A 27,024-nucleotide genomic window follows, 5' to 3' on the forward strand; every position below is an offset into this window, starting at 1 on the left:
ATAATCTACATTTAAAACACTTCCTTGTAGTCTACATAACGCTTTGGTCAAAATGTTGCATACGTTTAGCTTTAGAGACCATCTCCAAGCCTTTTTCTCAAGGTCTCTGAAAACGAGTCGTTTTGGGGACTGTCTTCTTAGATGCAGCTGAGTGAAACTGTTTCTCATTCCCGACTACTGCTTTTGCAGTTTTAAGGAACTGTGTACGGCCAGATTTATCTAAAACACCTGGTAAAATGATGGAATCGCCATACTTGAAGGATGTTCATTCAGTTGTTCAATTTTGTAGAAAAAAGAAGCAGACATGACACAAAACTATAGTTATTTCAAACGACAACTTCCCGGCATTAAGAAATACCAAGATAAATCAAGACTATTAATTGTGGTAGTCGCAACAGTTTCATTTTTAGATCAAGCAGATTGAAAATTATGGAATCACTAAATTCTAACGGAAAAATGGAATTACCCTGTAAATTTTCATTTCCAAAACTAACACCTGCATCAGATAAAATCTGTTGATTAGTCTGCAGTTAAAAAAGAGTGTTCACATCTTGAAGAGCTGTTGCAACAGGTGGATTGACATGAATCATTGCTCCAACACTAGATATATCAATTGAAACTAAGGGGAGGATTATCAAACTTCTTCAAGAAGGTAAATCATCACACAATGTTTCAAAAGATGCTGGTAGTTTACAGTAAATTGTGTCTGAAATCTGGACCAAGTACAAACAACATGAGAAGGTTGTAAAAGGCAGACGTACTGGTAGACCAAGGAACACATCAAAGCGTCAAGACAGAAAACTTAAGAGCAATTTTTCTTGAAAACAGAAAATGCACAGCAAAACAAATGGGCAGAAACTTGAGTCACCATCTGTGACCGAACTGTAAGAAACTGAAATATATGGAATTTAAATACAGAAAAGATAAGCGAAAGCCGTCATTAACATCTAAAACATAAAAAAGGTTACAATGGGTGAAGGACAACCAATCATGGACTATGGATGACTGGATGAAAGTCATATTCTGTGATGAATCGGTAATATGCATTGGGCAAGTTGATGATGCTGCAACTTCTTTCATTGAGATTTATGAAGATGACTGCCTGAAGAAAACATGCACATTTCCACAGTCATTAATGATATGGGGCTGTATGTAAGGTAATGGCACTGGGGTGATGACTGTCATTACATCTTTAATAAATGCACAAGTTTACTTTGACCTTTTGGACACTTTTCCTATTATATCTATCAAAAAGCAGTTTGGGGTTAATATCATTTTTCAAGAGCTATCCATCCATCCATCCATTTTCTACCGCTTGTCCCTCTCGGTGTCGCGGGGTGTTGGTGCCTATACCAGCTGCACTCGGGCGGAAGGCGGAGTACACCCTGGACAAGTTGTCACCTCATCACAGGGCTTAAACTGTGAAAGTGGTCTTTGAAGAAAGATACATAGGTCAATGTTTATTCAATTAAAGGCCTACTGAAACCCACTACTACCGACCACGCAGTCTGATAGTTTCGGGTGGCATCCTGACCAGATGCCCGAACCACCTCATCTGGCTCCTCTCGATGTGGAGGAGCAGCGGCTTTACTTTGAGCTCCCCCCGGATGGCAGAGCTTCTCACCCTATCTCTAAGGGAGAGCCCCGCCACCCGGCGGAGGAAACTCATTTCGGCCGCTTGTACCCGTGATCTTGTCCTTTCGGTCATAACCCAAAGCTCATGACCATAGGTGAGGATGGGAACGTAGATCGACCGGTAAATTGAGAGCTTTGCCTTCCGGCTCAGCTCCTTCTTCACCACAACGGATCGATACAGCGTCCGCATTACTGAAGACGCCGCACCGATCCGCCTGAAATTCTGTCCATAAAAGTTATGAACAGAATCGGTGACAAAGGGCAGCCTTGGCGGAGTCCAACTCTCACTGGAAACGTGTCCGACTTACTGCCGGCAATGCGGACCAAACTCTGGCACTGATCATACAGGGAGCGGACCGCCACAATCAGACAGTCCGATACCCCATACTCTCTGAGCACTCCCCACAGGACTTCCCGAGGGACACGGTCGAATGCCTTCTCCAAGTCCACAAAACACATGTAGATTGGTTGGGCAAACTCCCATGCACCCTCAAGGACCCTGCCGAGAGTATAGAGCTGGTCCACAGTTCCACGACCAGGACGAAAACCACACTGTTCCTCCTGAATCCGAGGTTCAACTATCCGGCGTAGCCTCCTCTCCAGCACACCTGAATAGACCTTACCGGGAAGGCTGAGGAGTGTGATCCCACGATAGTTAGAACACACCCTTCGGTTCCCCTTCTTAAAGAGAGGAACCACCACCCCGGTCTGCCAATCCAGAGTTACCGCCCCCGATGTCCACGCGATGCTGCAGAGTCTTGTCAACCAAGACAGCCCCACAGCATCCAGAGCCTTAAGGAACTCTGGGCGGATCTCATCCACCCGCGGGGCCTTGCCACCGAGGAGCTTTTTAACTACCTCAGCAACCTCATCCCCTGAAATAGGAGAGCCCACCACTACTCCCAGGCACTACTTCCTCATAGGAAGACGTGTTGGTGGGATTGAGGAGGTCTTCGAAGTATTCCCTCCACCGATCCACAACATCCGCAGTCGAGGTCAGCAGAACACCATCCTCACCAAACACGGTGTTGATAGTGCACTGCTTCCCCTTCCTGAGGCGGCGGATGGTGGTACAGAATCGCTTCGAAGCCGTCCGGAAGTCGTTTTCCATGGCTTCCCCGAACTCCTCCCATGTCTGAGTTTTTGCCTCCGCGACCGCCGAAGCCGCAAACCGCTTGGCCTGTCGGTACCTGTCCGCTGCCTCAGGAGTCCTATGAGCCAAAAGAACCCGATAGGACTCCTTCTTCAGCTTGACGGCATCCCTCACCGCCGGTGTCCACCAACGGGTTCTAGGGTTACCGCCACGACAGGCACCAACTACCTTGCGGCCACAGCTCCAATCAGCCACATCGACAATAGAGGTGCGGAACATGCTCCATTCGGACTCAATGTCCAGCACCTCCCTCGTGACATGTTCAAAGTTCTTCCGGAGGTGGGAATTGAAACTCTCTCTGACAGGAGACTCAGCCAGACGTTCCCAGCAAACCCTCACTATGCGTTTGGGCCTGCCAGGTCTGTCCGGCATCCTCCCCCACCATCGCAGCCAACTCACCACCAGGTGGTGATCGATAGAAAGCTCCGCCCCTCTCTTCACCCGAGTGTCCAAAACATGAGGCCGCAAATCCGACGACACAACTACAAAGTCGATCATGGAACTGCGGCCTAGGGTGTCCTGGTGCCAAGTGCACATATGGACACCCTTATGTTTGAACATGGTGTTTGTTATGGACAATCTGTGACGGGCACAAAAGGCCAATAACAAAACACCGCTCGGGTTCAGATCCGGGCAGCCATTCTTCCCAATCACGCCTCTCCAGGTTTCACTGTCGCTGCCAACATGAGCATTGAAGTCCCCCAGTAGAACGAGGGAATCACCCGGGGGAGCACTCTCAAGTACTCCCTCGAGTGAATCCAAAAAGGGTGGGTACTCTGAGCTGCGGTTTGGCGCGTAAGCGCAAACCACAGTCAGGACCCGTTCCCCCACCCGAAGGCGGAGGGAAGCTACCCTCTCGTCCACCGGGTTGAACTCCAACATGCAGGCTCTGAGCCGGGGGGGAACAAGAATTGCCACCCCAGCCCGTCGCCTCTCACTGCCGGCAACGCCAGAGTAGAAGAGAGTCCAGCCCCTCTCGAGAGAACTGGTTCCAGAGCTCTTGCTGTGCGTCGAAGTGAGTCCGACTATGTCTAGTCGGAACTTCTCCACCTCGCGCACTAGCTCCGGCCCCTTCCCCCCCAGTGAGGTGACGTTCCACGTCCCAAGAGCTAGCTTCTGTAGCCGAGGATCGGACCGCCAAGTGCCCTGCCTTCGGCTGCCGCCCAGCTCACATCGCACCCGACCTCTATGACCCCTGCTATGGGTGGTGAGCCCATTGGAGGGGGAACCCACATTGCCTCTTCGGGCTGTGCCCGGCCGGGCCCCATGGGGACAGGCCCGGCCACCAGGCGCTCGCCATCGTGCCCCACCTCCGGGCCTGGCTCCAGAGGGGGGCCCCGGTGACCCGCGTCCGGGCGAGGGAAATCTGGGTCCATAGGTTTTATTTTTCATTGAGGTCTTCGAGCTGCTCTTTGTCTGATCCCTCACCTAGGACCAGTTTGTCTTGTGAGACCCTACCAGGGGGCATAAATCTCCCGGACAACATAGCTCCTAGGATCATTGGGACACGCAAACTCCCTTACCACGGTAAGGTGGCAGCTCAGAGAAGAGGCCGGATTAACTTATAAAGTGCAATTTTAAATTTCCCGGGAAACTTCCGGCTGAAAACGTTTCGGTATGATGACGTTTGCGCGTGACGTCACGGGTTGAAGCAGACATTTTGGAATAGCACGGTGGCCATCTTAAGTCGTCTGTTTTCACCACATAATTCCACAGTATTCTGGACATCTGTGTTGGTGAATCTTTTGCAATTTGTTCAATTAACAATGGAGACTGCAAAGAAGAAAGCTGTAGGTGGGATCGGTGTATTAGCGGCTGGCTACAGCAACACAACCAGGAGGACTTTGAGTTGGATAGCAGACACGCTACCGTGAGTACAGCTTTGGCTTCCAAACATTTGATCGCTTTCCCGTACGTGCGTGCCGCTATGTGCATGTCACGTACGTAACTTTGGGGAAATATATGTTTCTTGCCGACTCTGATGGCGGCTGGGGTGTCGTCGAAAGCTACAACGCCGTCCGCCGCCGCGCCGCTGTCCTTACCTGTCTGGGTTGACTTCCTCCGTCTCCGGGCCGCCGACCGCACCGATCATCGTGGTGAAGTCCTTCGTCGCGCCGTCGATCGCTGGAACGCAGGTGAGCACGGGTGTTGATGAGCAGATGAGGGCTGGCATAGGTGGAGAGCTAATGTTTTTAGCATAGCTCTGTCACGGTCCCGTAGCTAAGTTAGCTTCAATGGCGTCGTTAGCAAAAGCATTGCTAGGCTTTGCCAGGCGGCACAGCATTAACCGTGTGGTTACAGGTCCAGGGTTTGGTAGTATTGTTGATCTTCTGTCTATCCTTCCAGTCAGGGGCTTATTTCTTCTGTTTCTATCTGCAGTTAAGCACGATGCTATCACGTTTGCTCCGTAGCTAAAGTGCTTCGCCGATGTATTGTCGTGGAGATAAAAGTCACTGTGAATGTCCATTTCGCGTTCTCGACTCTCATTTTCAAGAGGATATAGTATCCTAGGTGGTTTAAAATTCAAATCCGTGATCCACAATAGAAAAAGGAGAGAGTGTGGAATCCAATGAGCCCTTGTACCTAAGTTACGGTCAGAGCGAAAAAAGATACGTCCTGCACTGCACTCTAATCCTTCACTCTCACTTTCCTCATCCACAAATCTTTCATCCTGGCTCAAATTAATGGGGTAATCGTCGCTTTCTCGGTCCGAATCGCTCTCGCTGCTAGTGTAAACAATGTGCAAATGTGAGGAGCCCTTCAACCTGCGACGTCACGCTACTTCCGGTAGCAAGGCTTTTTTTTTTATCAGCGACCAAAAGTTGTGAACTTTATCGTCGATGTTCTCTACTTAATCCTTTCAGCAAAAATATGGCAATATCGCAAAATGACCAAGTATGACACATAGAATGGATCTGCTATCCCCGTTTAAATAAGAAAATTTCATTTCAGTAGGCCTTTTAATTAAACATTTAAACATTTGTGGAAGAAATTAAAGAAAATGGTCAAGACTCCAACCTGCAAAGCTGACGAGACAACAGCATTCAGAGAAAGCCAGATTGATGAAGACTATACTTTGTCACTCATTAAGTCCATGCCTCAGAGAATCCAAGCTGTTATAAAAGCCAAAGTTGGTGCAACAAAGTACTAGTAGTGTGTTGTAGTGTTTTTGATTGTTTATCATGATTCCATATCGTTTTCCTCAGAATTGATTTATTCCATAATTTTTTCACTCTGCTTGGTCTAAACTTGAAACTGTTACTACCACAATTTATTTTATTGATGTATTTAATTGTTTATTAAAGCCAAACAAGTTACCACTTTAAATGACTATAGTTTTGTGTAATGTCTGTTATCTGTTTTTTTTCCTACAAAATTAAACAACTAAATGAACGTCTTTCAAGTCTGATGAATCCATCATTTGTTTCTAGGGGTTGTAGTAACAGTTCTGTAGCGCAGTGCAAACAAAAACAAAAGTAATACAAAATGCTAACAATGTATGCTCAACCCTAACTATGTAACTACATGTGCAAGTGTCCTACTTGCTAATATTATCAGGGGGTTGCTACATGCTGATGTATCATTGTATCCACTGTTGCCATAAATTGTAGGAACTGACTTCGGGATTGGGTAAATCCTTCTGTATATTACCCTCAGACCAAGGCGGGCTCCGTGTGCTCTGTGTCGGTGTGTCTTTTGCTAGGCGAAGTAAGCACATTGTCACAAAACACAAAAGTTAAGCGGGCACTTCCCCGGGAGTGACTTGTGTTGGTTAATGCAGCCAGTAACAGAGCAGTTGATCTCATGTGGTCACATTTTAGCAGGTACTACAACAGAAATAAGCATGGCGGACTCACACAAAGATGCAAGGAAAACATCAATATGGAAATATCACAGTGGAAAACTACATCACACTTGTTGGCAAATCGCCACGGCTTGTTTGGAACACGGCAACATAGTTTTATAAATATCTTCAGACTTCTAATGGGCACCCAAAATACAGAAAGAAGGGTACCAACAGGCAAAAAAAAAAGTGGGCGCAAACAAGTAAAGGGAAGGATATTTCTCTCACGTTTGTGCTCATAACAAATAATCTAGGCATTAACTACTCCCACTCACTGTTATTCATTTTATACCTCTGTTTTTTGGTACAGATATTTGCGTTTGTGGTGACGCTGTGCTACGGCTGCAGTTTGGTGATGGGCTTCAAGCGGTGGAGGATCTAACCTGCAACATCACGACTTCATCCACAACACTGTATTGTATTGTTACAAACTTGTGTCAAGATTGTGTGTGTCTTTTAGATTTTTGAGAATTGATACTGTATTTCCACTAGCAATGACCAACAATTTTTTTGAGGTCATTGAAAGTGTACTGTAATACACTTTCAATGAAGGATTTTACTGACGCTTAGGAAACAGTTTTTTAAATTCACATCAACACTGCGGCTTCCTTTTTTTCTGTGTCACATCCTCATTGAAGGGAATATTTCCCATCAACCAATACCACAAAACACCAGCCGTGCTGCTTTTGTTTCATGCATAACCGAGAATATGGTTGCACAATTTCATGAAAAAAAACTTGAACACGCAGTGGCGGATTAATGCAAAGGGGATCGAAAGTCACTTCACATGAAACTTTTATGAACGATAGAGTTCATTTGGTATCACTTCTTGTCCCTAACACAACATCAACTGTTGCACTAATCTGATAAGATTACTGTGTGATTTATGAAAAATGTGCATGATTACACACTAAGTACTCACATAAGAAAATTATGCTTTCATGGGATAGCATACACTGTCATAGTATTACCATAGTTAGGTGACTTAATTTGTTGATGCTTGAATACATTTCCACACATAATAATAATACTATCACTTAATTACACTCGTTTGCCAAACTGATGTTTTAGTAGTTCACTGACACTGTTTATAATAGGATGTTAAATTATTAATCATTTTGAAATGCATTTAGGATGCATGATTGATTGCATGTGTTAACATTTTGGTGCCTTTTTAATGTACAGAAAAAAATGTTTAATAAAAGATGTCATCTACGTGAATGCACGTGTTCCCTTTCAAAATCAGGGAGTTAAGATGTTTGCGTAACGTCAGGTTAATAACAATACACTGAACGGGTCAATGTATTCTTGATTCGCTTCCAATTTGGAACATTGCTGTGTCGCCCTCTAGTGGTTGGTTATTGGACTTACAGTAAACCTTTGCCCTTAAGCTTTTAGTTCTGCATTTCAAACCGACCGCTTTGTAAATATGTGCATACCGGTATATTAATATTGTCATTCACCCATGTCATTGTATTCTCTGGGCTTGAAACAATTTAGTATGTATATATATATTTTTCCTATCTCCTAAGTCCCTCAAGAAATACAATATGCTGAAATTGACATATCAATCGCTTTTTGGCAAAACATTAATGCATTATTTGTAAGAAATATATCGCCTTGATCCTGTTGAACTCGTTTATAAATGGGCTTAAAAAAACTGTTTGTTGTAATTTTGACTTTAACCGTTAGATGTCGCCCTTTATCTGTTATATACTTCCATACAGTAGCGGATATATCCATAAAAAGTACCCTACATACATTATCCATATGATATTCGTTGCCACTGTTAATAAATGGAAATTATTAATTTTTTACTCTCAAATTACGTGATTTCAATGTTTTTGTTTCAACAATCTCCTTTACGTTCTGTTTTTTTCTACGAGATCTAGAAGGCTTCCTTCACAATCAAACACTAAACTTTAAATGTAATGCTTTTTATCCAGTGCGAATAATTGTGTGTGTGATATGTGTCAACATATATTATCATGAATGTACGATTTGTTAAAAAGTCAAAATATACATTTGAAAGACTAGACTGGATGGCACATTATCCGTTTTTGGAGGCTTTTATTTCGTCGCGTTAAAGTTAACCGGAAACACTTTCTTTGCTGTGGTAACTTGTAAAGTTTGGTGCGCTTTACCAGTCGGTGGGTGTTTAGAAGAGAAGACATAACCGGTGAGAATTTCTCTCGGTACTGTCAGGACACCGGGCAGCGTCACCCGTTCTTATTTTTATTGTCTTCAAACTTTCTGACATGGCGATGAAAATAGTAGCGTGGAGGCGACACTGGGCTTTACGTTTCACTCTCGTTTCAACACCTTTCGGTTTGAAGTGAGGTGTTCACCGGAGTCGATTCCCAACGCCTTTTCCCACCATTTTTTTCAAGAAAACATTAGTTATGTGGTCACAGTAGACACTCGTGTTGTGTGTGAAGTTCTTTTCCGCTTTATTGTTTTTTTTCCCTTTGTCTGGAGCTCTGAAGTCGGGATCGAGCACTCTGAGGAGGTGGTGCTGAAAATGGAGGCTGTTATCGAGAAGGACTGCAGCGCGCTTGGAGGACTCTTCCAAACTCTTATCGGAGACTTGAAGGTGAGATCTAATTAAATAAATAAAATGTTTTATGAATATTACTTCTGTTGCTATTCTTATATATACATGTACATCCCCAAGTATACTTTCTTAAGCTTACTTGGGGATGTACGCTAAAAAAAAAAAAAAGTGCTTCCCAATCTCAGCTAAATAAAGATAAACATTTCATTGATCCATTTATTTTCAAGATAATCTTACTCATCTCACTATATGAAATATAACTTACTTCACCAATTATTACTTATTTATTTTTATTGTTATTACTTATGGAGTATATTGTGAATAAATTGAGAACAAGAAGTGAACAAAAGTTTTAGCAACTGCTATGTAAAGGAAAAAGGGGGTAGGATTAAATAAGCTCTGCTTCTTCCTACTCCTTTTCGAACATGTTGAATAGAGAAACTGGAAATTGTGATGTATCATGTTGTATGCATGCATTTTCGAAATAAACTCAAACTCAGCTCTGTTTGACCTCTGACCTCGTTGCATATGACTGACTTGCAACATCTTTTGATCGTTTTGAAAGTCTACATTTCTGGAAGAAGTTGACTTGTTTACGCTCGTGTGTAGGAAGGCAGGTGTACAAGTTCATTAAGGCAGTATCGAAACTGAGATGTCTTCTTCCAGCAGGCTTTTAGTTGGTGTCTCAGCTGCTATGCTTGAAGAAGGAATGGAAAGAATGTCACAATCGTGCTGGAACAATGTTTGCGGGGTTAAGGGGTTGACGTGTGGAGGTCAAATGGCCAGACGTCAGTGTGTTAAAGAAAATTGCACCAGCACCTTTTGGTGTACCATGCTCCACTTTATGGTCCTCACTGTGTCTAAACCAGTGTTTTTCAACCACTGTGCCACGGCACTCTAGTGTGCCGTGAAATACAGTCTGGTGTGCCGTAGAAGATTATGTAATTTCACCTAATTGGGTTAAAAATATTTTTTGCAAACCAGTAATTATAATTCGCAAATGTGCCGTTGTCTGCACTGTCTAGAGCAGTGGTTCTTAACCTGGGTTCGATCGAAACCCTAGGGGTTCGGTGAGTCGACCTCGGGTTCGGCGGAGGTCAAAACACACACGACTCATTGTGTAAATACAAACTTCTCCCTATCGGCATATTACGGATACGGCAACAGCTGACTGGTTTGTAGGTGTGTAATTTGTTGTGAGCTTATGCACTGTGTTGGTTTTGTTGTTTGAACAAGGTGATGTTCATGCACGGTTCATTTTGTGCACCAGTAAAACAACATGGTAACACTTTAGTATGGGGAACATCCATCCATCCATTTTCTACCGCTTATTCCCTTCGGGGTAGTGGGGGGCGCTGGAGCCTATCTCAGCTACAATCGGGCGGAAGGCGGGGTCACATATTCACCATTAATTAGTTGCTTATTAACATGCAAATTAGTAACATATTGGCTCTTAACTAGTCATTATTAAGTACTTATTAATGCCTTATTCGGCATGGCCTTATTATAACCCTAACTCTCTAACCCTGACCCTAGCCCTAACCAAATAACTCAAAATTAAGTCTTTATTACTTAGAATATGTTCCCCTAGTGTCCAAATAACTCTAAATTAAGTCTGTGTTACTTAGAATATGTTCCCCATACTAAAGTGTTACCAAAAACATATAATTTTGTCTTGAATTAGAATTTTTTTTAAATGTATTTTTCACTAAAGAAGGGTTCGGTGAATGCGCATATGAAACTTGTGGGGTTCGGTACCTCCAACAAGGTTAAGAACCACTGGTCTAGAGCTCGGCAGTGTAACTCTTCCATATCAGTAGGTGGCAGCAGGTTGCTAATTGCTTTGTAGATGTTTGTCATGATCACAATATGTAGAGACAGCGTGCAGGTAAAAAGGTATCTAACGCTTAAACCAAAAATAAACAAAAGGCAAGTGCCGCTAAGAAAAGCCATTGAAGTTTAGGGATGGTTATGCAAAATGAAACTAAAACTGAACTGGCTGCAAAGTAAACAAAAACAGAATGCTGAACGACAGCAAAGACTTACAGCGTGTGGAGCAGACGGCGTCCACAAAGTACATCTGTACATGACATGACAATCAACAATGTCCCCGCAAAGAAGGATAGCGACAACTTAAATAGTCTTGATTGAGAAAACAGAGCAGGTGCGGGGAATAGCGTTTAAGGAAGACATGAAACTGCTACAGGAAAATACCAACAAAACAGGAAAAGCCACCAAAAATAGGAGCGCAAGACAATAGCTAAAACACTACACTCAGGAAAACACCAACAACTTCAAAATAAGTTAGGGTGTTAGAGTACACCTACTTTGAGACAAGAGCTATAGTGATGCATGCTTGGTTATGGTTTGAATTCATATCCAACAATTGCAAGAACAACTTTTTATTGTCAATATCGACTGCTGAGTGTCATTTTTTTATTTTTTTTTGCTGGTGGTGTGCCTCGAGATTTTTTCAATGAAAAAAATGTGCCTTGGCTGAGAAAAGGTTGAAAAACACTGGTCTAAACTACCTGCAGTGTGTCCATTTTCTCCTGCATGTCCTCATTATGTGCATGGGGGAGCTGGAGCCCACCCTAGCTGACTTTGGTTGTCAATCAGAAGACACGTATACAACAAGCATTCACCCAAACCAACGTATAATTTAGATCAGGGATGTCCAAAGTGTGGCCTGGGGGCCAATTGTGGCCCGCAGCTCAAGTTTTTTTTTGCCTTCAGCAGGGCTATTCAACTACATAATGAAGAGGGCCGCAGTTTCAAGAGCCCAAGGGCTCAGTGGCAGGACGTCGAAATGTGGATGTTTTGTCAGAAAGTGCCTGCGTAGGTTATATTTCTTTGAAACTAAGTTTACTTACAGTAATTGCAAAGTAAACACATCAGCTTTCACACTGCACTGTCAATAAATTCATTAGTCTGCCCTCGCGTGTGCAGCTTTGTTAACAGTATGAAGAAAGACGCTTCAATTTCTGTTGAGGATTGATGTTTCTTCTTTTGAATTATTTTCCTTCCTTAGTTTTGTTTCTTGACACTTTTTCATTCATTTAGGTCTATAAGACAGGGGTTAGTGCATGTGCCTCACAATACGAAGGTCCTGGGTTCGATCCTGGGCTCGGGATCTTTCTGTGTGGAGTTTGCATGTTCTACCCGTGAGTGCGTGGGTTCCCTCCGGGTACTCCAGCTTCCTCCCACCTCCAAAGACATGCACCTGGGGATAGGTTGATTGGCAACACTAAATTGGCCCTACTGTGTGAATTTGAGTGTGAATGTTGTCTGTCTATCTGTGTTGGCCCTGTAATGAGCTGGTGACTTGTCTAGGGTGTACCCCGCCTTCCGCCCGAATGCAGTTGAGATAGGCTCCAGCACCCCCCGCCACCCCGAAAGGGACAAGCGGTAGAAAATGGATGGATGGAAGACTGAAAATATAAAATAAACATAACAAAAGTATAACGTTTATTGTGTAGTTTACATAAATACAAAAGGTTTAGTGTTAATATATTCACACAATAAACTAGAAATGTTTAGTTTATGTTTTCCATATGAGTTGGGAAATTGTGTTGGATGTAAATATAAACGGAATACAATGATTTGCAAATAATTTTCAACCCATATTCAGTTGAATATGCTACAAAGACAACATATTTAATGTTCAAACTGATAAACATTTTTTTTTGCAAATAATCATTAACTTAAGAATTTGATGCCAGCAACACGTGACAAAGAAGTTGGGAAAGGTGGCAATAAATACTGATAAAGTTGAGGAATGCTCATCAAACACTTATTTGGAACATCCCACAGGTGAACAGGCAAATTGGGAACAGGTGGGTGCCATGATTGGGTATAAAAGTAGATTCCATGAAACGCTCAGTCATTCACAAACAAGAATGAGGCGACGGTCACCACTTTGTCAACAAATGCGTCAGCAAATTGTTGAACAGTTTAAGAAAAACCTTTCTCAACCAGCTATTGCAAGGAATTTAGGGATTTCACCATCTACGGTCCGTAATATCATCAAAGGGTTCTGAGAATCTGGAGAAATCACTGCACGTAAGCAGCTAAGCCCGTGATCTTCGATCCCTCAGGCTGTACTGCATCAACAAGCGACATCAGCGTGTAAAGGACATCACCACATGGGTTTAGGAACACTTCAGAAACCCACTGTCAGTAACTACAGTTGGTCGCTACATCTGTAAGTGCAAGTTAAAACTCTCCTATGCAAGGCGAAAACCGTTTATCAACAACACCCAGAAACACAGTCGGCTTCGCTGGGCCTGAGCTCATCTAAGATAGACTGATACAAAGTGGAAAAGTGTTTTGTGGTCTGACGAGTCCACATTTGAAATTGTTTTTGGAAACTGTAGACGTCGTGTCCTCCGGACCAAAGAGGAAAAGAACCATCCGGATTGTTATAGGCGCAAAGTTGAAAAGCCAGCATCTGTGATGATATGGGGGTGTATTAGTGCCCAAGACATGGGTAACTTACACATCTGTGAAGGCGCCATTAATGCTGAAAGTAGTGATGGGTTGATGAGGCCTCATGAAGCGTTTCGACACATTGCAAAACTGTATTGATACTGTGTCGATACTGTGTCACTAAATACTGACATCTGCTGGACATTAAAAATCCCTACAGGCAACCTATGGACCGACTCAACTGACACTGATTTTATGACCTAGTATATACAATAATATAAACCAAGTCATCATATTTCATTTAGGATTATTTCATATCTTCATTTAAATAAAAATATATTTTTATCTTTTTTAGATACAGTCAAATAATGTGAACATGTATCGTGACTAGGATGGTAGAAGGTGGGGATTGAACCCCAGTAACCAGCAACCCTCCGATTGCTGGCACGGCCACTCTACCAACTTCGCCACGCCGTCATTCCTGTACCTTCTCTAGTAACAGTAGTGATGGGTCCTGCAACACAGATGCATCGGCGCATGCGTCGAGCTCATAGAGCGAAACCCTTTGTCGGTGCGCGTACCGCTTTTAGAAAGTCACATGACCGATCATGAGCTGCTTTGGTCACGTGACCGATACGCGAACTGTATCGTACTGACGCCTCCTCTGTGCCCTGTGAGCAACGTTCCCTATAAGGTGCGCGCCTGCGCAATTGCGCAGTGCTCAAGCGTCCTCCGCGCACACCGTGCGCCGCACAGCCAATATATGCCGCGCACCAAATCAAACCCATCTCTAAACAAAATAAACACAATTATTCTGTGTAATTTTGAAATGCAACTTTGAGTGACAGTGACAACAAGCGGCCCTAACGGTGTTCGTCAACAACACGCATTGCGCCGCTTCCTAACAAACACAGTTTGGCGCACAGGCGTCAGTGCGATACAGTTCATGAGCGGTCACGTGACCAGAACAGCTCATGAGCGGTCACATGACCAAAACAGCTCGTGTTCGGTCACGTGACTTTCTAAAAGCGATACGCGCACCGACACAGGGTATCGCTCTATGAGCTCGACGCATGCGCCGATGCATCGGTGTTGCCGGACCCATCACTAGCTGAAAGGTACATACAGGTTTTGGAGCAACATATGTTGCCATCCAAGCAACGTTACCATGGACGCCCCTGCTTATTTTAGCAAGACAATGCCAAGCCACGTGTTACATCAACGTGGCTTCATTGTAAAAGAGTGAGGGTACTAGACTGGCCTGCCTGTAGTCCAAACCTGTCTCCCATTGAAAATGTGTGGCGCATTATGAAGCCTAAAATACCACAACGGCGACCCCCGGACTGTTGAACAACTTAAGCTGTACATCAAGCAAGAATGGGAAAGAATTCCACCTGAGAAGCTTAAAAAATGTGTCTCCTCAGTTCCCAAACGTTTACTGAGTGTTGTTAAAAGGAAAGGCCATGTAACACAGTGGTGAACACGCCCTTTCCCAACTACTTTGGCACGTGTTGCAGCCATGAAATTCTAAGTTAATTATTATTTGCAAAAAAAATATAAAGTTTATGAGTTTGAACATCAAATATCTTGTCTTTGTAGTGCATTCAATTGAATTTGGGTTGAAAAGGATTTGCAAATCATTGTATTCCGTTTATATTTGCATCTAACTCAATTTCCCAACTCATATGGAAACGGGGTTTGTAGAAATTACACAACATTCGCACACCAAACATTGTATGTGACTAATAGCGTCACTATTAGCGTTGTCGCCCTCTACTGGTCAAATTTAGCACTACATGTATTAAATGAGATTTGATCGTTACTCTCTGACTAAAAAACAACACAACCACAAACACAAAATACATCACAAAGTCAGCAATTTCAATACAAAAAAACCCAAATATCTTTATGCACAAATTATATCTACCGAGAAATGGTTGACCAAGTTTTGTGATGGAGCTTAAAAGCTGGGATTTATAACATTGTGGCTGCTTGTCTGGATCAATGTGTCCGTCACTTAAAAGGCCCGCCATAAAACAATGACTCGAGCACTTGCTCGGGGCAGAACATTCATACTTTGTTGTCCAGTCGTTGTTAAAACTCAGATTTTTGCAATTTATTTTGATTCCTTTTCCAGTGCTGAATGAGTAGTCTTCTTCTACTCACCCCACTGCTGCTCCACTGTGACACATATGCCTCGCTGTTGCCCCCTGTGGGTTGGCGGGAATACTGCGTTAATTATCAACTCGAATTTTAATGGTTTCATCAAGCCTATTTGAGTGATGTTCGGTGGGCCAAATGAAAAGCTTTGTCGGGCCGGATGTGTCCCAAGGGCCACTAGTTGAATAGGCCTGGCTTACAGCATAATAGGCCTTTTTCCACCAAAAGTTCAGGAACTTTAAGTTCTTGGAACCTCTACTTCCTGGAGCTAAAGTTTCCTGTCAAAGTCTATGGTTGTTTACACCATATTTCACAGTTTTCAGTTTTCAGCCATATCGCCCAGCCCTATATTTATACTAATAACTAATACGCGTTATGACTTACAACAAAAACCTGACTTAAAGTTTTGTCTTTAAATATATACAGTATAATGTTTGTTTTTAAATATCAAAATTACTTTTTAGTATGCTGGCCTTGTTGAAAAAAGTTTGGACACTCCAGATTTAGAGTCTTCAATTAACATTCATGTTTTGGGGAATGTTTTTGTGAGGAAAAAACCCACGCAATGACAGGGAGAACATGCAAAATTCACACACAGAAGTGCCCCAACGTGTATTCAAACCTTTAATCCCCTAACTTTGAGGGCGAAATACTAACAACTAGGCCCCCCAACTTTCCAAAGTACTTGTGTATTATGGATGCAACGACAAACGCTAATAATGATAACCGCGGTGAAACTCCCAATGGTTAGTATTGCCGTTTTGAAATAAAAATTATCGAAAAACAGTGATTGATAACTACACTTTGACAAACTCAAAGACTGACGAGCACCAGCTTACTAGCTTAGATGCTAACACGAAAACAAGAGATATTACCATCTTTCCCATTAAGAAACAACATACCCCAATCTAAACTTATATGACCACATTACCGTACTGTCTGAGCAACCAAGATATTCAATTGTGCACATTGTGCCCACCGAGACAAAGATTGTGGATGGCTGACAGGAGGGTTCACTGCGTTCATTTAATTCTGCTATTGATTAAATGCGCTAGGGGGCTGACAGCGAAATACATAATGAACCCTCCTCCACCCTGTTTGAAAGGGACAGACAAAAAACGCACACACGGAAATGGCAATTTATCGATTTCAGCAAAGTTATCGAGTTCAACTTCATTTCTCGTTTGCCTAATTGATTAGGTCTAGTCTGAGTAACTACAAGTATATACAAAATTAAATAGGCTTCCTGTTGAAAACTAAGGATGTATTTATCATTCAACAATTCCATTCAAACAGATATTAATTATATAACCGATATCACAAAGCTTCACAATATGCACAACACGTGCAGGCATGTGATTTTTCCGTCTATAGCCGGAAAGCCATCTTTTTTATCTCTTTAAAAATATAAACAAATATTTTCAGTTTTACTTAGTTTTTTTTCCACCTACAGTGTGTGTTAAAATCTTGATCCGTCTCTTTGCCATACCTTGCCAACAACTACAGTTTTCCCGTAATGAGTATGGTTTTTGATAATCCATTCTGGTTTGCAGCTGCAATGGTAAAAACTACGGTTTTCAATAAAAAATTATCAACTTAAAAATGCTAGCCTACAGCCGCTACTCACCACCGATTGTTTTCCGTTGTAGTTTTAAATCACACTATTTTGAGCCCGAGACCGGAAGGAAAAGCTCCCAATTTACCAGTCGATCTACATTCCCGTCCTCACCTATGGTCATGAGCTTTGGGTTATGACCGAAAGGACAAGATCACGGGTACAAGCGGCCGAAATGAGTTTCCTCCGCCGGGTGGCGGGGCTCTCCCTTAGAGATAGGGTGAGAAGCTCTGCCATCCGGGGGGAGCTCAAAGTAAAGCCGCTGCTCCTCCACATCGAGAGGAGCCAGATGAGGTGGTTCGGGCATCTGGTCAGGATGCCCGCCTCCCTAGGGAGGTGTTTAGGGCACGTCCGACTGGTAGGAGGCCACGGGGAAGACACAGGACACGTTGGGAAGACTATGTCTCCCGGCTAGCCTGGGAACGCCTCAGGATCCCCCGGGAAGAGCTGGACGAAGTGGCTGGGGAGAGGGAAGTCTGGTCTTCCCTGCTTAGGCTGCTGCCCCCGCGACCCGACCTCGGATAAGCGGAAGAAGATGGATGGATGGATGGATATATATAATGGTCCCCAATGTCCCCAATTAGAAAAGTAATCGACCATCAACTAAGTAGGTTACAATTTACAAACTAAAAAAGTACAATACCTCTGCTCACTTCTATGTATTACTTTAATTCCCACACAATTATTATTCAAACAGATATGACTTGTGTTTCTGTGTAATTTCCCTACTTTAATTACATAACATATTGTAATTAAATAACTTAACATGCGTGGTGGTATTGCTCAAATTCACAGTATCGCGTTCCTCTGCAGATTTTACATGGCTCAATCATAATTGCCCCGTAGGCCAATTGACTGGCAGCACAATTGATTCATTGCTTTGTAGGAAATATAATATTATGAATTATTAACAATATACTACCCATTAACCCCAAATGCAGTGTTACTAAATATAAATATGTTTTATTGAACCCATGAGGGAAGTTTAAGAGAGAGCAGTGACTATGTTATGGTGTATTTATCAATGACGCTCTACTTGAATCAGAGAAAAGATAAAAGGGATGTAATGGAGAAAAGCAGAGATCACTAGAGGGAAAGAGCTGAAGTCTTTGTTGGGTGTAATGTTTGACAGCATAACATGAGATTCCTCAGGCTCTTGACAGTTGTAGCACACAACTGGCAAACATTTGGTCAAGCCCTCCCTCACTTCATCTAGTGCTGCTCTACACTGCCCACTTCCACTCCACTCACTAGCCTACAGCCGCTACTCACCACCAATTGTTTTCCGTTGTAGTTTTAAATCACACTATTTTGAGCCCGAGACCTGAATTGGATACATTTGGAGTCCCATTAGGACCCAGGCTCATTATGGCATAGTAATAATACTTTCACTGTGTGGGGACTTTTCTTAAAGAAGCCACTGACCCATTTTGCAGCCGACAGGACATGATGGTAAATATCTTTATAATTGTTGTATGTGGAGGAAAAAACAACATCATTTGGAGGAACTCAATATTATAATGATAATATAGTCGTGAAGGTGAAGCGAGTCATCACCTGCGCATAATCTTGACTCATGTAACTGTGTGAATGGTGACATCTGCTTTGATTATGTCCTTCATGTTTGTCTCTCTTTTTCTCGTTCACAGAGCAGCTACCCTGTTTGGGAGGACTTCATTATCAAGGCTGGCAAACTGCAGTCCCAACTGAGGTGAGCTTTGGACTTGCACCACATTTTTGCATGACAATGACCTTATTTCCATTGCAAGCTAGTATTTTGCCAAACAATGTTCATGTGTATGTTCATTCAAATAGAATAGTTTTTTTTTTAGCCTGAATTTTTCAAAGGTAAAGTATTTCCTGACATCTAAAAACATTTTTTGCCGAGCACGTCCATTCAGATTAATCTGATTTGTCTTCTTAACATTGTGCATTTGGACCAGTCTTGCCAGTCTTTTCCTAACAATGGCTGTCAATCCTCACCACCTCTCTTGGTTGGCTTTAAGTGGCCACGTGTCAGCAGACAAACATCTTACGACAGCTGAGATAAAAGCTTATTGTTCTGCAAGTACTGTAACTATGGATGCCCTACAGTCAGGAATATTCTTTGATTAATAGAGCACGGCAGATCTCTTGCCATGTTAAGTGTCCACGTGTTACTGGGCAGACTCGGAGTGACAGCTGTACAAAGGCTCGGGGGCTTAACAATGCTTACTAGAGGGCCCTCAGTGTCCCATTGAGTAATGGTGATATGTTGTTATGGTGCGCCCATAATTTAGGGGTTAGATATGTGACCCTGTCATATTAAGCTCAGGGGCGCATTTGTGGCCTTATTGCTAATGACTGCCTATTTGACAGTAGGGTGTTTCTGTGGGTGTGTGTACTGGGGCAGTGTCTAACGATCATAGTGACCACTGACTTTTCTGCTGATTTGGATCAATGTACCTGGGTGGCTGCATGGTTGAATCAGGTTTTCTACCTTTGTAAATTGTGGTATTTTGTCACACTATGTGGCTAAGAGTCAAGTGACATAGCAGTAAACCTTTTATAATAAAAGGCAGTAGCTACCCTCCATGCTTTTAGTCAGTTTTGTCGAGTAAACAGCATCCAAGTCATCTTCAGGCACCTGTTTTGGGAAGTAGTCACAGCAAGGCACCTGGCAGCATCAGTGGTTCTGTTCTTGCTCATCCTGTTGTAGGACATTCTGTTGCAATGAATCTGCATTATTTCAATTGAGTTCCAGCTTAGTAAAAGATAAATAAAAAACACTTAAATTATGAGGAATATTCCTTAGTCTGTGTTGTGATTAAAAGTAAAAAATTGACAATGTCTTGACTAGATTCCATGGACAGTCCAGAAGTCATTCGAGTGCAGCGCTATTTATATTCAATCTGTTTTGGTATTTGAAACTTTGCCCCAATTAATCTCTGCCTACACTCTGCCCCGAGGCTGCTGTAGTTCAATATACTGTAGCTGTATTAATGCCAGTCCTGCTGGAGTCCGCCACCTAATTGTTAGAGGTAAAACGATTCGTTTTAACAATGATTAGATTCAATATTTGTTTGCTGCCAATACGATTCAGGGACGATATTATTTTTTAGAATGATACAATCTCGCTTGTCCCCACATCTGCGGTCCATTCCAAGTTTTCTCATTGTTCCCATTGGGTTGAGGTTTTTTTTTGCCCGGATTTGGGATCAGAGCCAAGGATGTTGTTGTGGTTTGTGCAGCCCTTTGAAGCATTTGTGATTAGGCGCTATATAAATAAACTATGATTGATTGATTGATTGAATCCACTCTTTTCCTTTTTTAGTATCGATAAAATAGATCGATTCCCTTTTAAAACGATTTTGGATCGATACCTATCTCTTGGAAGGCAAACTTGCCGAGTACAGATCGACATACCTTAAATGTAGGAATATATATCAATGTATTGATCAATCAGTACACCCCTACTAATTGTCCTAACAGTGACCCACTACATACATAAATTTTTGTCTGCTTTTAAGTTTTTTTTACATCTACTTCAAATTTGGCAAAATAGTGGTTTTGGCCACTTGCAGGCTTGTCCCCCCCACCCATAGAGCTCTCTAATCTGTTGTTGGACTGGGTTACAGAGAAGGACACACACACACAAATTGTAGAACACAAACACCCACCTTCCCGCTTTGGCCTAGATAAGTGGCTAGCGAGCAGTGGTAGTAGCATATGTCTGTGTGTGTAATGATGTCCTTAGGGTACTACTCTGTAATTTAGCCCTTCTGCACCCCTCTTACAAAGCAACTCGGAAATCGACCAATTGCAATGTTCAGACGGCTCAGTCATTTTTGGGAGGAGGACAGGGGGCCAACTATGGTATTTTTTCTACTGCCCATGTTGGTTTGAGTGCTTAAAAGAAATACTACAGAGTGGAATAAAGGCTAGCTGTTTTCTAATCACAGACTCCTTTTAACATCTTAGTGTTTGGTCTGTTTGTTGGCTCATGGCTGATGCAGCTGTGTCTTGGACAGACACAATTTATTTTAGTTGGAAGTATTAGTGGAACAGAAAAAGACCACCACAAGAGATCAAATTGTTTGGCTGTAGTGTGGCTATTAAATCAATTTAAGCTGAGATATTGAGAAGGACGATGTGCAACAGACAGTATAGTTAATGCTTTATACCAGATCTGGGCAAAAGACGACCCGTTAGGATTTTCAATCCGACCCGCCATTTTTTTACACCTGTAACATCAAAACTGTAGCCGCCGTTATGATGTGCAGTGCTGCATATTTTAGTACTTTTCGATAATTTTCTAAATAAAGGGGACCACAAAAAATGGCATTATTGGGTTTATTTTAACCAAAAATCTTACGGTACATTAAACATATGTTTCTTATTGCAATCGAAGAACAATTTTGGCCTTAAATAAATGAGTGAACATACTAGACAACTTATCTTTTAGTAGTAAGTAAGCAAACGGAGGCTCCTAGTTTGTCTGCTGACGTATGCAGTAACATATTGTGTCATTTCTCATTCTATTATTTTGTCAACATTATAAAGGACAAGCTGTAAAAATGGATTATTAATCCACTTGTTCATTTACTGTTAATATCTGCTTATTTTCCGTTTCAACACGTTCCATCTGCACTTCTGTTCAAATGTAATAATCACTTATTCTTCTGTTGTTTGATACTTAAAGGCCTACTGAAACCCACTACTACCGACCACGCAGTCTGATAGTTTGTATATCAATGATGAAATCTTAACATTATAACACATGCCAATACGGCCGGGTTAACTTATAAAGTGAAATTTTAAATTTGCCGCTAAACTTCCGGTTCGAAACGCCTCTGAGGATGACGTATGCGCGTGACGTAGACCGGGGAACACGGGTATGCCTTCCACATTGAAGCCAATACGAAAAAGCTCTGTTTTCATTTCATAATTCCACAGTATTCTGGACATCTGTGTTCGTGAATCTGTTTCAATCATGTTCATTGCATTATGGAGAAGGAAGCTGAGCAAGCAAAGAAGAAAGTTGTCGGTGCGAAATGGACGTATTTTTCGAACGTAGTCAGCCACAACAGTATACAGCCGGCGCTTCTTTGTTTACATTCCCGAAAGATGCAGTCAAGATGGAAGAACTCGGATAACAGAGACTCTAACCAGGAGGACTTTTGACTTCGATACACAGACGCCTGTAGAGAACTGGGACAACACAGACTCTTACCAGGATTACTTTGATTTGGATGACAAAGACGCAGACGTGCTACTGTGAGTATGCAGCTTTGGCTTCTAAACATTTGATCGCTTGACCGTATGTGCGCAACTTTTTTTTGCGTATGTACGTAACTTTTTTAAAATATATAAGCTTTATGAACCTTGGGTTAGGTGAACGGTCTTTTGGGCTGAGTGATTGTGTGTGTTGATCAGGTGTTTGAATTGTATTGGCGTGTTCTATGGAGCTAGGAGCTAGCATAGGAGCTAGGAGCTAGCATAACACGTACCGTACCGTACGTGCGCGTCACGTACGTAACTTTTTAAAAATATATAAGCTTTATGAACCTTGGGTTAGGTGAACGGTCTTTTGGGCTGAGTGATTGTGTGTGTTGATCAGGTGTTTGAATTGTATTGGCGTGTTCTATGGAGCTAGGAGCTAGGAGCTAGCATAACACGTACCGTACCGTACGTGCGCGTCACGTACGTAACTTTTTAAAAATATATAAGCTTTATGAACCTTGGGTTAGGTGAACGGTCTTTTGGGCTGAGTGATTGTGTGTGTTGATCAGGTGTTTGAATTGTATTGGCGTGTTCTATGGAGCTAGGAGCTAGCAGAGGAGCTAGGAGCTAGCATAACAAACACGCAGGTGTTATTATGCAGGATTCATTTGTGGCATATTAAATATAAGCCTGGTTGTGTTGTGGCTAATAGAGTATATATATGTCTTGTGTTTATTTACTGTTGTAGTCATTCCCAGCTGAATATCAGGTACCGTGAGTATGCAGCCTTGGCTGCTAAACATTTGATAACGACCGTATGTGCGCGTCACGTACGTAACTTTTTAAAAATATATAAGCTTTATGAACCTTGGGTTAGGTGAACGGTCTTTTGGGCTGAGTGATTGTGTGTGTTGATCAGGTGTTTGAATTGTATTGGCGTGTTCTATGGAGCTAGGAGCTAGCAGAGGAGCTAGGAGCTAGCATAACAAACACGCAGGTGTTTTTATGCAGGATTAATTTGTGGCATGTTAAATATAAGCCTGGTTGTGTTGTGGCTAATAGAGTATATATATGTCTTGTGTTTATTTACTGTTGTAGTCATTCCCAGCTGAATATCAGGTCACCCCCGGCTCTCACAGCATCTTCCCTATCTGAATAGCTTCAACTCCCCACTAGTCCTTCACTTGCACTTTACTCATCCACAAATCTTTCATCCTCGCTCAAATTAATGGGGAAATTGTCACTTTCTCGGTCCGAATCTCTCTCACTTCATGCGGCCATCATTGTAAACAATAGGGAACTTTGCGTATATGTTCAACTGACTACGTCACGCTACTTCCGGTAGGGGCAAGCCTTTTTTTTTAATCAGATACCAAAAGTTGCAATCTTTATCGTCGTTGTTCTATACTAAATCCTTTCAGCAAAAATATGGCAATATCGCGAAATGATCAAGTATGACACATAGAATAGATCTGCTATCCCCGTTTAAATAAAAAAAATTCATTTCAGTAGGCCTTTAAAGGCCTACTGAAACCCACTACTACCGACCACGCAGTCTGATAGTTTATATATCAAAGGTGAAATCTTAACATTGCAACACATGCCAATATGGCCGGGTTAACTTATAAAGTGCAATTTTTAATTTCCCGCTAAACTTCCGGTTGAAAACGTCTATGTATGATGACGTATGCGCGTGACGTCAATCGTTGAAACGGAAGTAATCGGCCCCATTGAATCCAATACAAAAAGCTCTGTTTTCATCTCAAAATTCCACAGTATTCTGGACATCTGTGTTGGTGAATCTTTTGCAATTTGTTTAATGAACAATGAAGACTGCAAAGAAGAAAGTTGTAGGTGGGATCGGTGTATTAGCGGCGGACTACAGCAACACAACCAGGAGGACTTTGAGATGGATAGCAGACGCGCTAGCCGCCGACCTCACCTTGACTTCCTCCGTCTCCGGGCCGCCGACCGCATCTATGATCGGGTGAAGTCTTTCGTCGCTCCATCGATCGCTGGACCGCAGGTGAGCACGGGTGTTGATGAGCAGATGAGGGCTGGCTGGCGTAGGTGGAGCGCTAATGTTTTTAGCATAGCTCTGTGAAGTCCCGTTGCTAAGTTAGCTTCAATGGCGTCGTTAGCAACAGCATTGTTAAGCTTCGCCAGCCTGGTTTAATAGTATTGTTGATTTTCTGTGTATCCTTCCAGTCAGGGGTTTATTTATTTTGTTTCTATCTGCATTTAAGCACGATGCTATCACGTTAGCTCCGTAGCTAAAGAGCTTCACCGATGTATTGTCGTGGAGATAAAAGTCACTGTGAATGTCCATTTCGCGTTTTCGACTCTCATTTTCAAGAGGATATAGTATCCGAGGTGGTTTAAAATACAAATCTGTGATCCACAATAGAAAAAGGAGAAAGTGTGGAATCCAATAAACCCTTGTAGCTAAGTTACGGTCAGAGCGAAAAAAGATACGTCCTGCACTGCACTTTAGTCCTTCACTTTTGTCACGACTGGGTCTATGGCGTGGTTTGTTCTCCCAGAAGGCAAAGGAAAATTGGCGTGGGCAAGGCGTGAATTTAAATACATTATTTATTTTTTTAACACTAATAAACTACAAAAAAAGGAAGCAAACAAAAGGCGCACACAAAGGCGGAAATACAAACTTGACTATGAAACAAAAGACATGCACGTGGGCACAAAAACTATGAACAATAAAACAAAAACACTAACTGTGGCATAAATGAACAAAACTTACTTGGTAAAGAACTGTGACAAGACATGGAGCAGAGTGATGAAATAGTGTGAGGACGCCAGGACGAACAACAGAAACAGACAGATTTAAATAGTGACGTGATCAGTGAAAACAGGTGCGTGACTCGAAACAGGTGCGTGACAAGACAGGTGAAAACTAATGGGTGACCATGGAAACCAAACCAAACAAGGAAGTGCAACCAGGAACTAAAAAAAGAGCCCAAAACCCAAGCAAAACAAAAACATGATTAACACAGACATGACAACTTTCACGTTCCTCATCCACGAATCTTTCATCCTCGCTCAAATTAATGGGGTAATCGTCGCTTTCTCGGTCCGAATCTCTCTCGGTGCATTGAAAACAATAGGAAAATGTGAGCAGCCCTTCCTCCTGTGACGTCAAGCTACTTCCAGTAGGGGCAAGGCTTTTTTTTATCAGAGACCAAAAGTTGCGAACTTTATCGTCGTTGTTCTATACTAAATCATTTTAGCAAAAATATGGCAATATCGCGAAATGATCAAGTATGACACATAGAATGGATCTGCTATCCCCGTTTAAATAAAAAAAATTCATTCAGTAGGCCGTTGGGTGATACCCCAAATTTAGGTATTGATGCGATACCAGGGACATATTTACTGAGTTTATAAACATAATATGAATTTTTAAAAAGAGGCAAAACGATTTTGTGACGATAAAAAATATAGATGTAATCATAGTAGTATCCACTAGATACGCTCTTATATTCTGCTGCTCATTCGACCCATCAGTGAGCAGCAGTGGTGGCTGCGCCCGTAGCTATCTAGCCATATCTTAAAGGACCTTTTCCTGAGGGCGCTACAGTGTTGTAGCTTCACTTTTATAGTCAATGTTTAGGCCAAAATGTGTCCGTTCTCCCTTTTCTGTCTACACACTGTCTGCTTGTAAGTAGTCTGTGAATGTGCGCTGCCGAACACGCTCCTCTGCTTGAAAACCCAGCAATGTTATGACGTGACGACGCGCCGTCATACCCGTTAAAAACAAATAATAATAAAAATTGGGAACACATCCATCCATCCATTTTCTACCGCTTGTCCCTTTCGGGGTCGCGGGGGGTGCTGGAGCCTATCTCAGCCGCATTCGGGCGTTAGGCGGGGTACACCCTGGACAAGTCGCCACCTCATCGCAGGGCCAACACAGATAGACAGAACCGGTACTTTTCAAACAGAGTATAGTACCGTTTTTGATTCATTAGTATCGCGATACTATACTAGTACCGGTATACCGTACAACCCTAGTGTATATACGTGTGTTTATGTATATATATATATATATATATATATATATATATATACACATATATATCCATCCATCCATCCATCCATCCATTTTCTACCGCTTGTACCTTTTGGGGTTGCGGGGGGGTGCTGGAGCCTATCTCAGCTCTATTCAGGCGGAAGGCGGGGTACACCCTGGACAAGTCACCACCTCATCATAGGGCCAACACAGATAGACAGACAACATTCACACTCACATTCACACACTAGGGCCAATTTAGTGTTGCCAATCAACCTATCCCCAGGTGCATGTCTTTGGCGGTGGGAGGAAGCCGGAGTACCCGGAGGGAACCCCCGCAGTCACGGGGAGAACATGCAAACTCCACACAGAAAGATCCCGAGCCCGGGATTGAACTCAGGACTAC

The 27,024-nt window shown here is 42.6% G+C and overlaps 2 protein-coding genes across 9 annotated transcripts in view; both read left to right on the top strand.

Annotated features, from left to right (window-relative positions):
- mal2 (mal, T cell differentiation protein 2) overlaps nt 1-8,169 on the top strand; it is a 38,963-nt gene extending 30,794 nt beyond the window's left edge. Inside the window, exon 4 of the mRNA XM_062064277.1 lies at nt 6,943-8,169. Within this exon, the coding sequence (XP_061920261.1) occupies nt 6,943-7,014 (72 nt within the window). The 3' untranslated portion in view covers nt 7,015-8,169. The remainder of the gene's footprint in view (nt 1-6,942) is intronic.
- Nucleotides 8,170-8,708: 539 nt separating this feature from the next.
- The window catches only part of LOC133660169 (protein MTSS 1-like), a 90,116-nt gene continuing 71,800 nt past the window's right edge, over nt 8,709-27,024 (top strand). For 6 of the 8 annotated variants that reach the window (XM_062063395.1, XM_062063394.1, XM_062063396.1 and 3 more), the window contains exons 1-2: nt 8,710-9,225; nt 19,039-19,100. In XM_062063395.1, the coding sequence (XP_061919379.1) occupies nt 9,154-9,225; nt 19,039-19,100 (134 nt within the window). In that variant the 5' untranslated portion in view covers nt 8,710-9,153. Of the gene's footprint in view, nt 9,226-19,038; nt 19,101-27,024 lie in introns of all 8 variants that reach the window. The other 2 variants (XM_062063388.1, XM_062063392.1) reach the window with 2 other exon arrangements.

The sequence above is a fragment of the Entelurus aequoreus genome, linkage group LG11 (assembly GCF_033978785.1).
Source record: "Entelurus aequoreus isolate RoL-2023_Sb linkage group LG11, RoL_Eaeq_v1.1, whole genome shotgun sequence".
In the NCBI taxonomy this organism is placed as follows: domain Eukaryota; kingdom Metazoa; phylum Chordata; class Actinopteri; order Syngnathiformes; family Syngnathidae; genus Entelurus; species Entelurus aequoreus.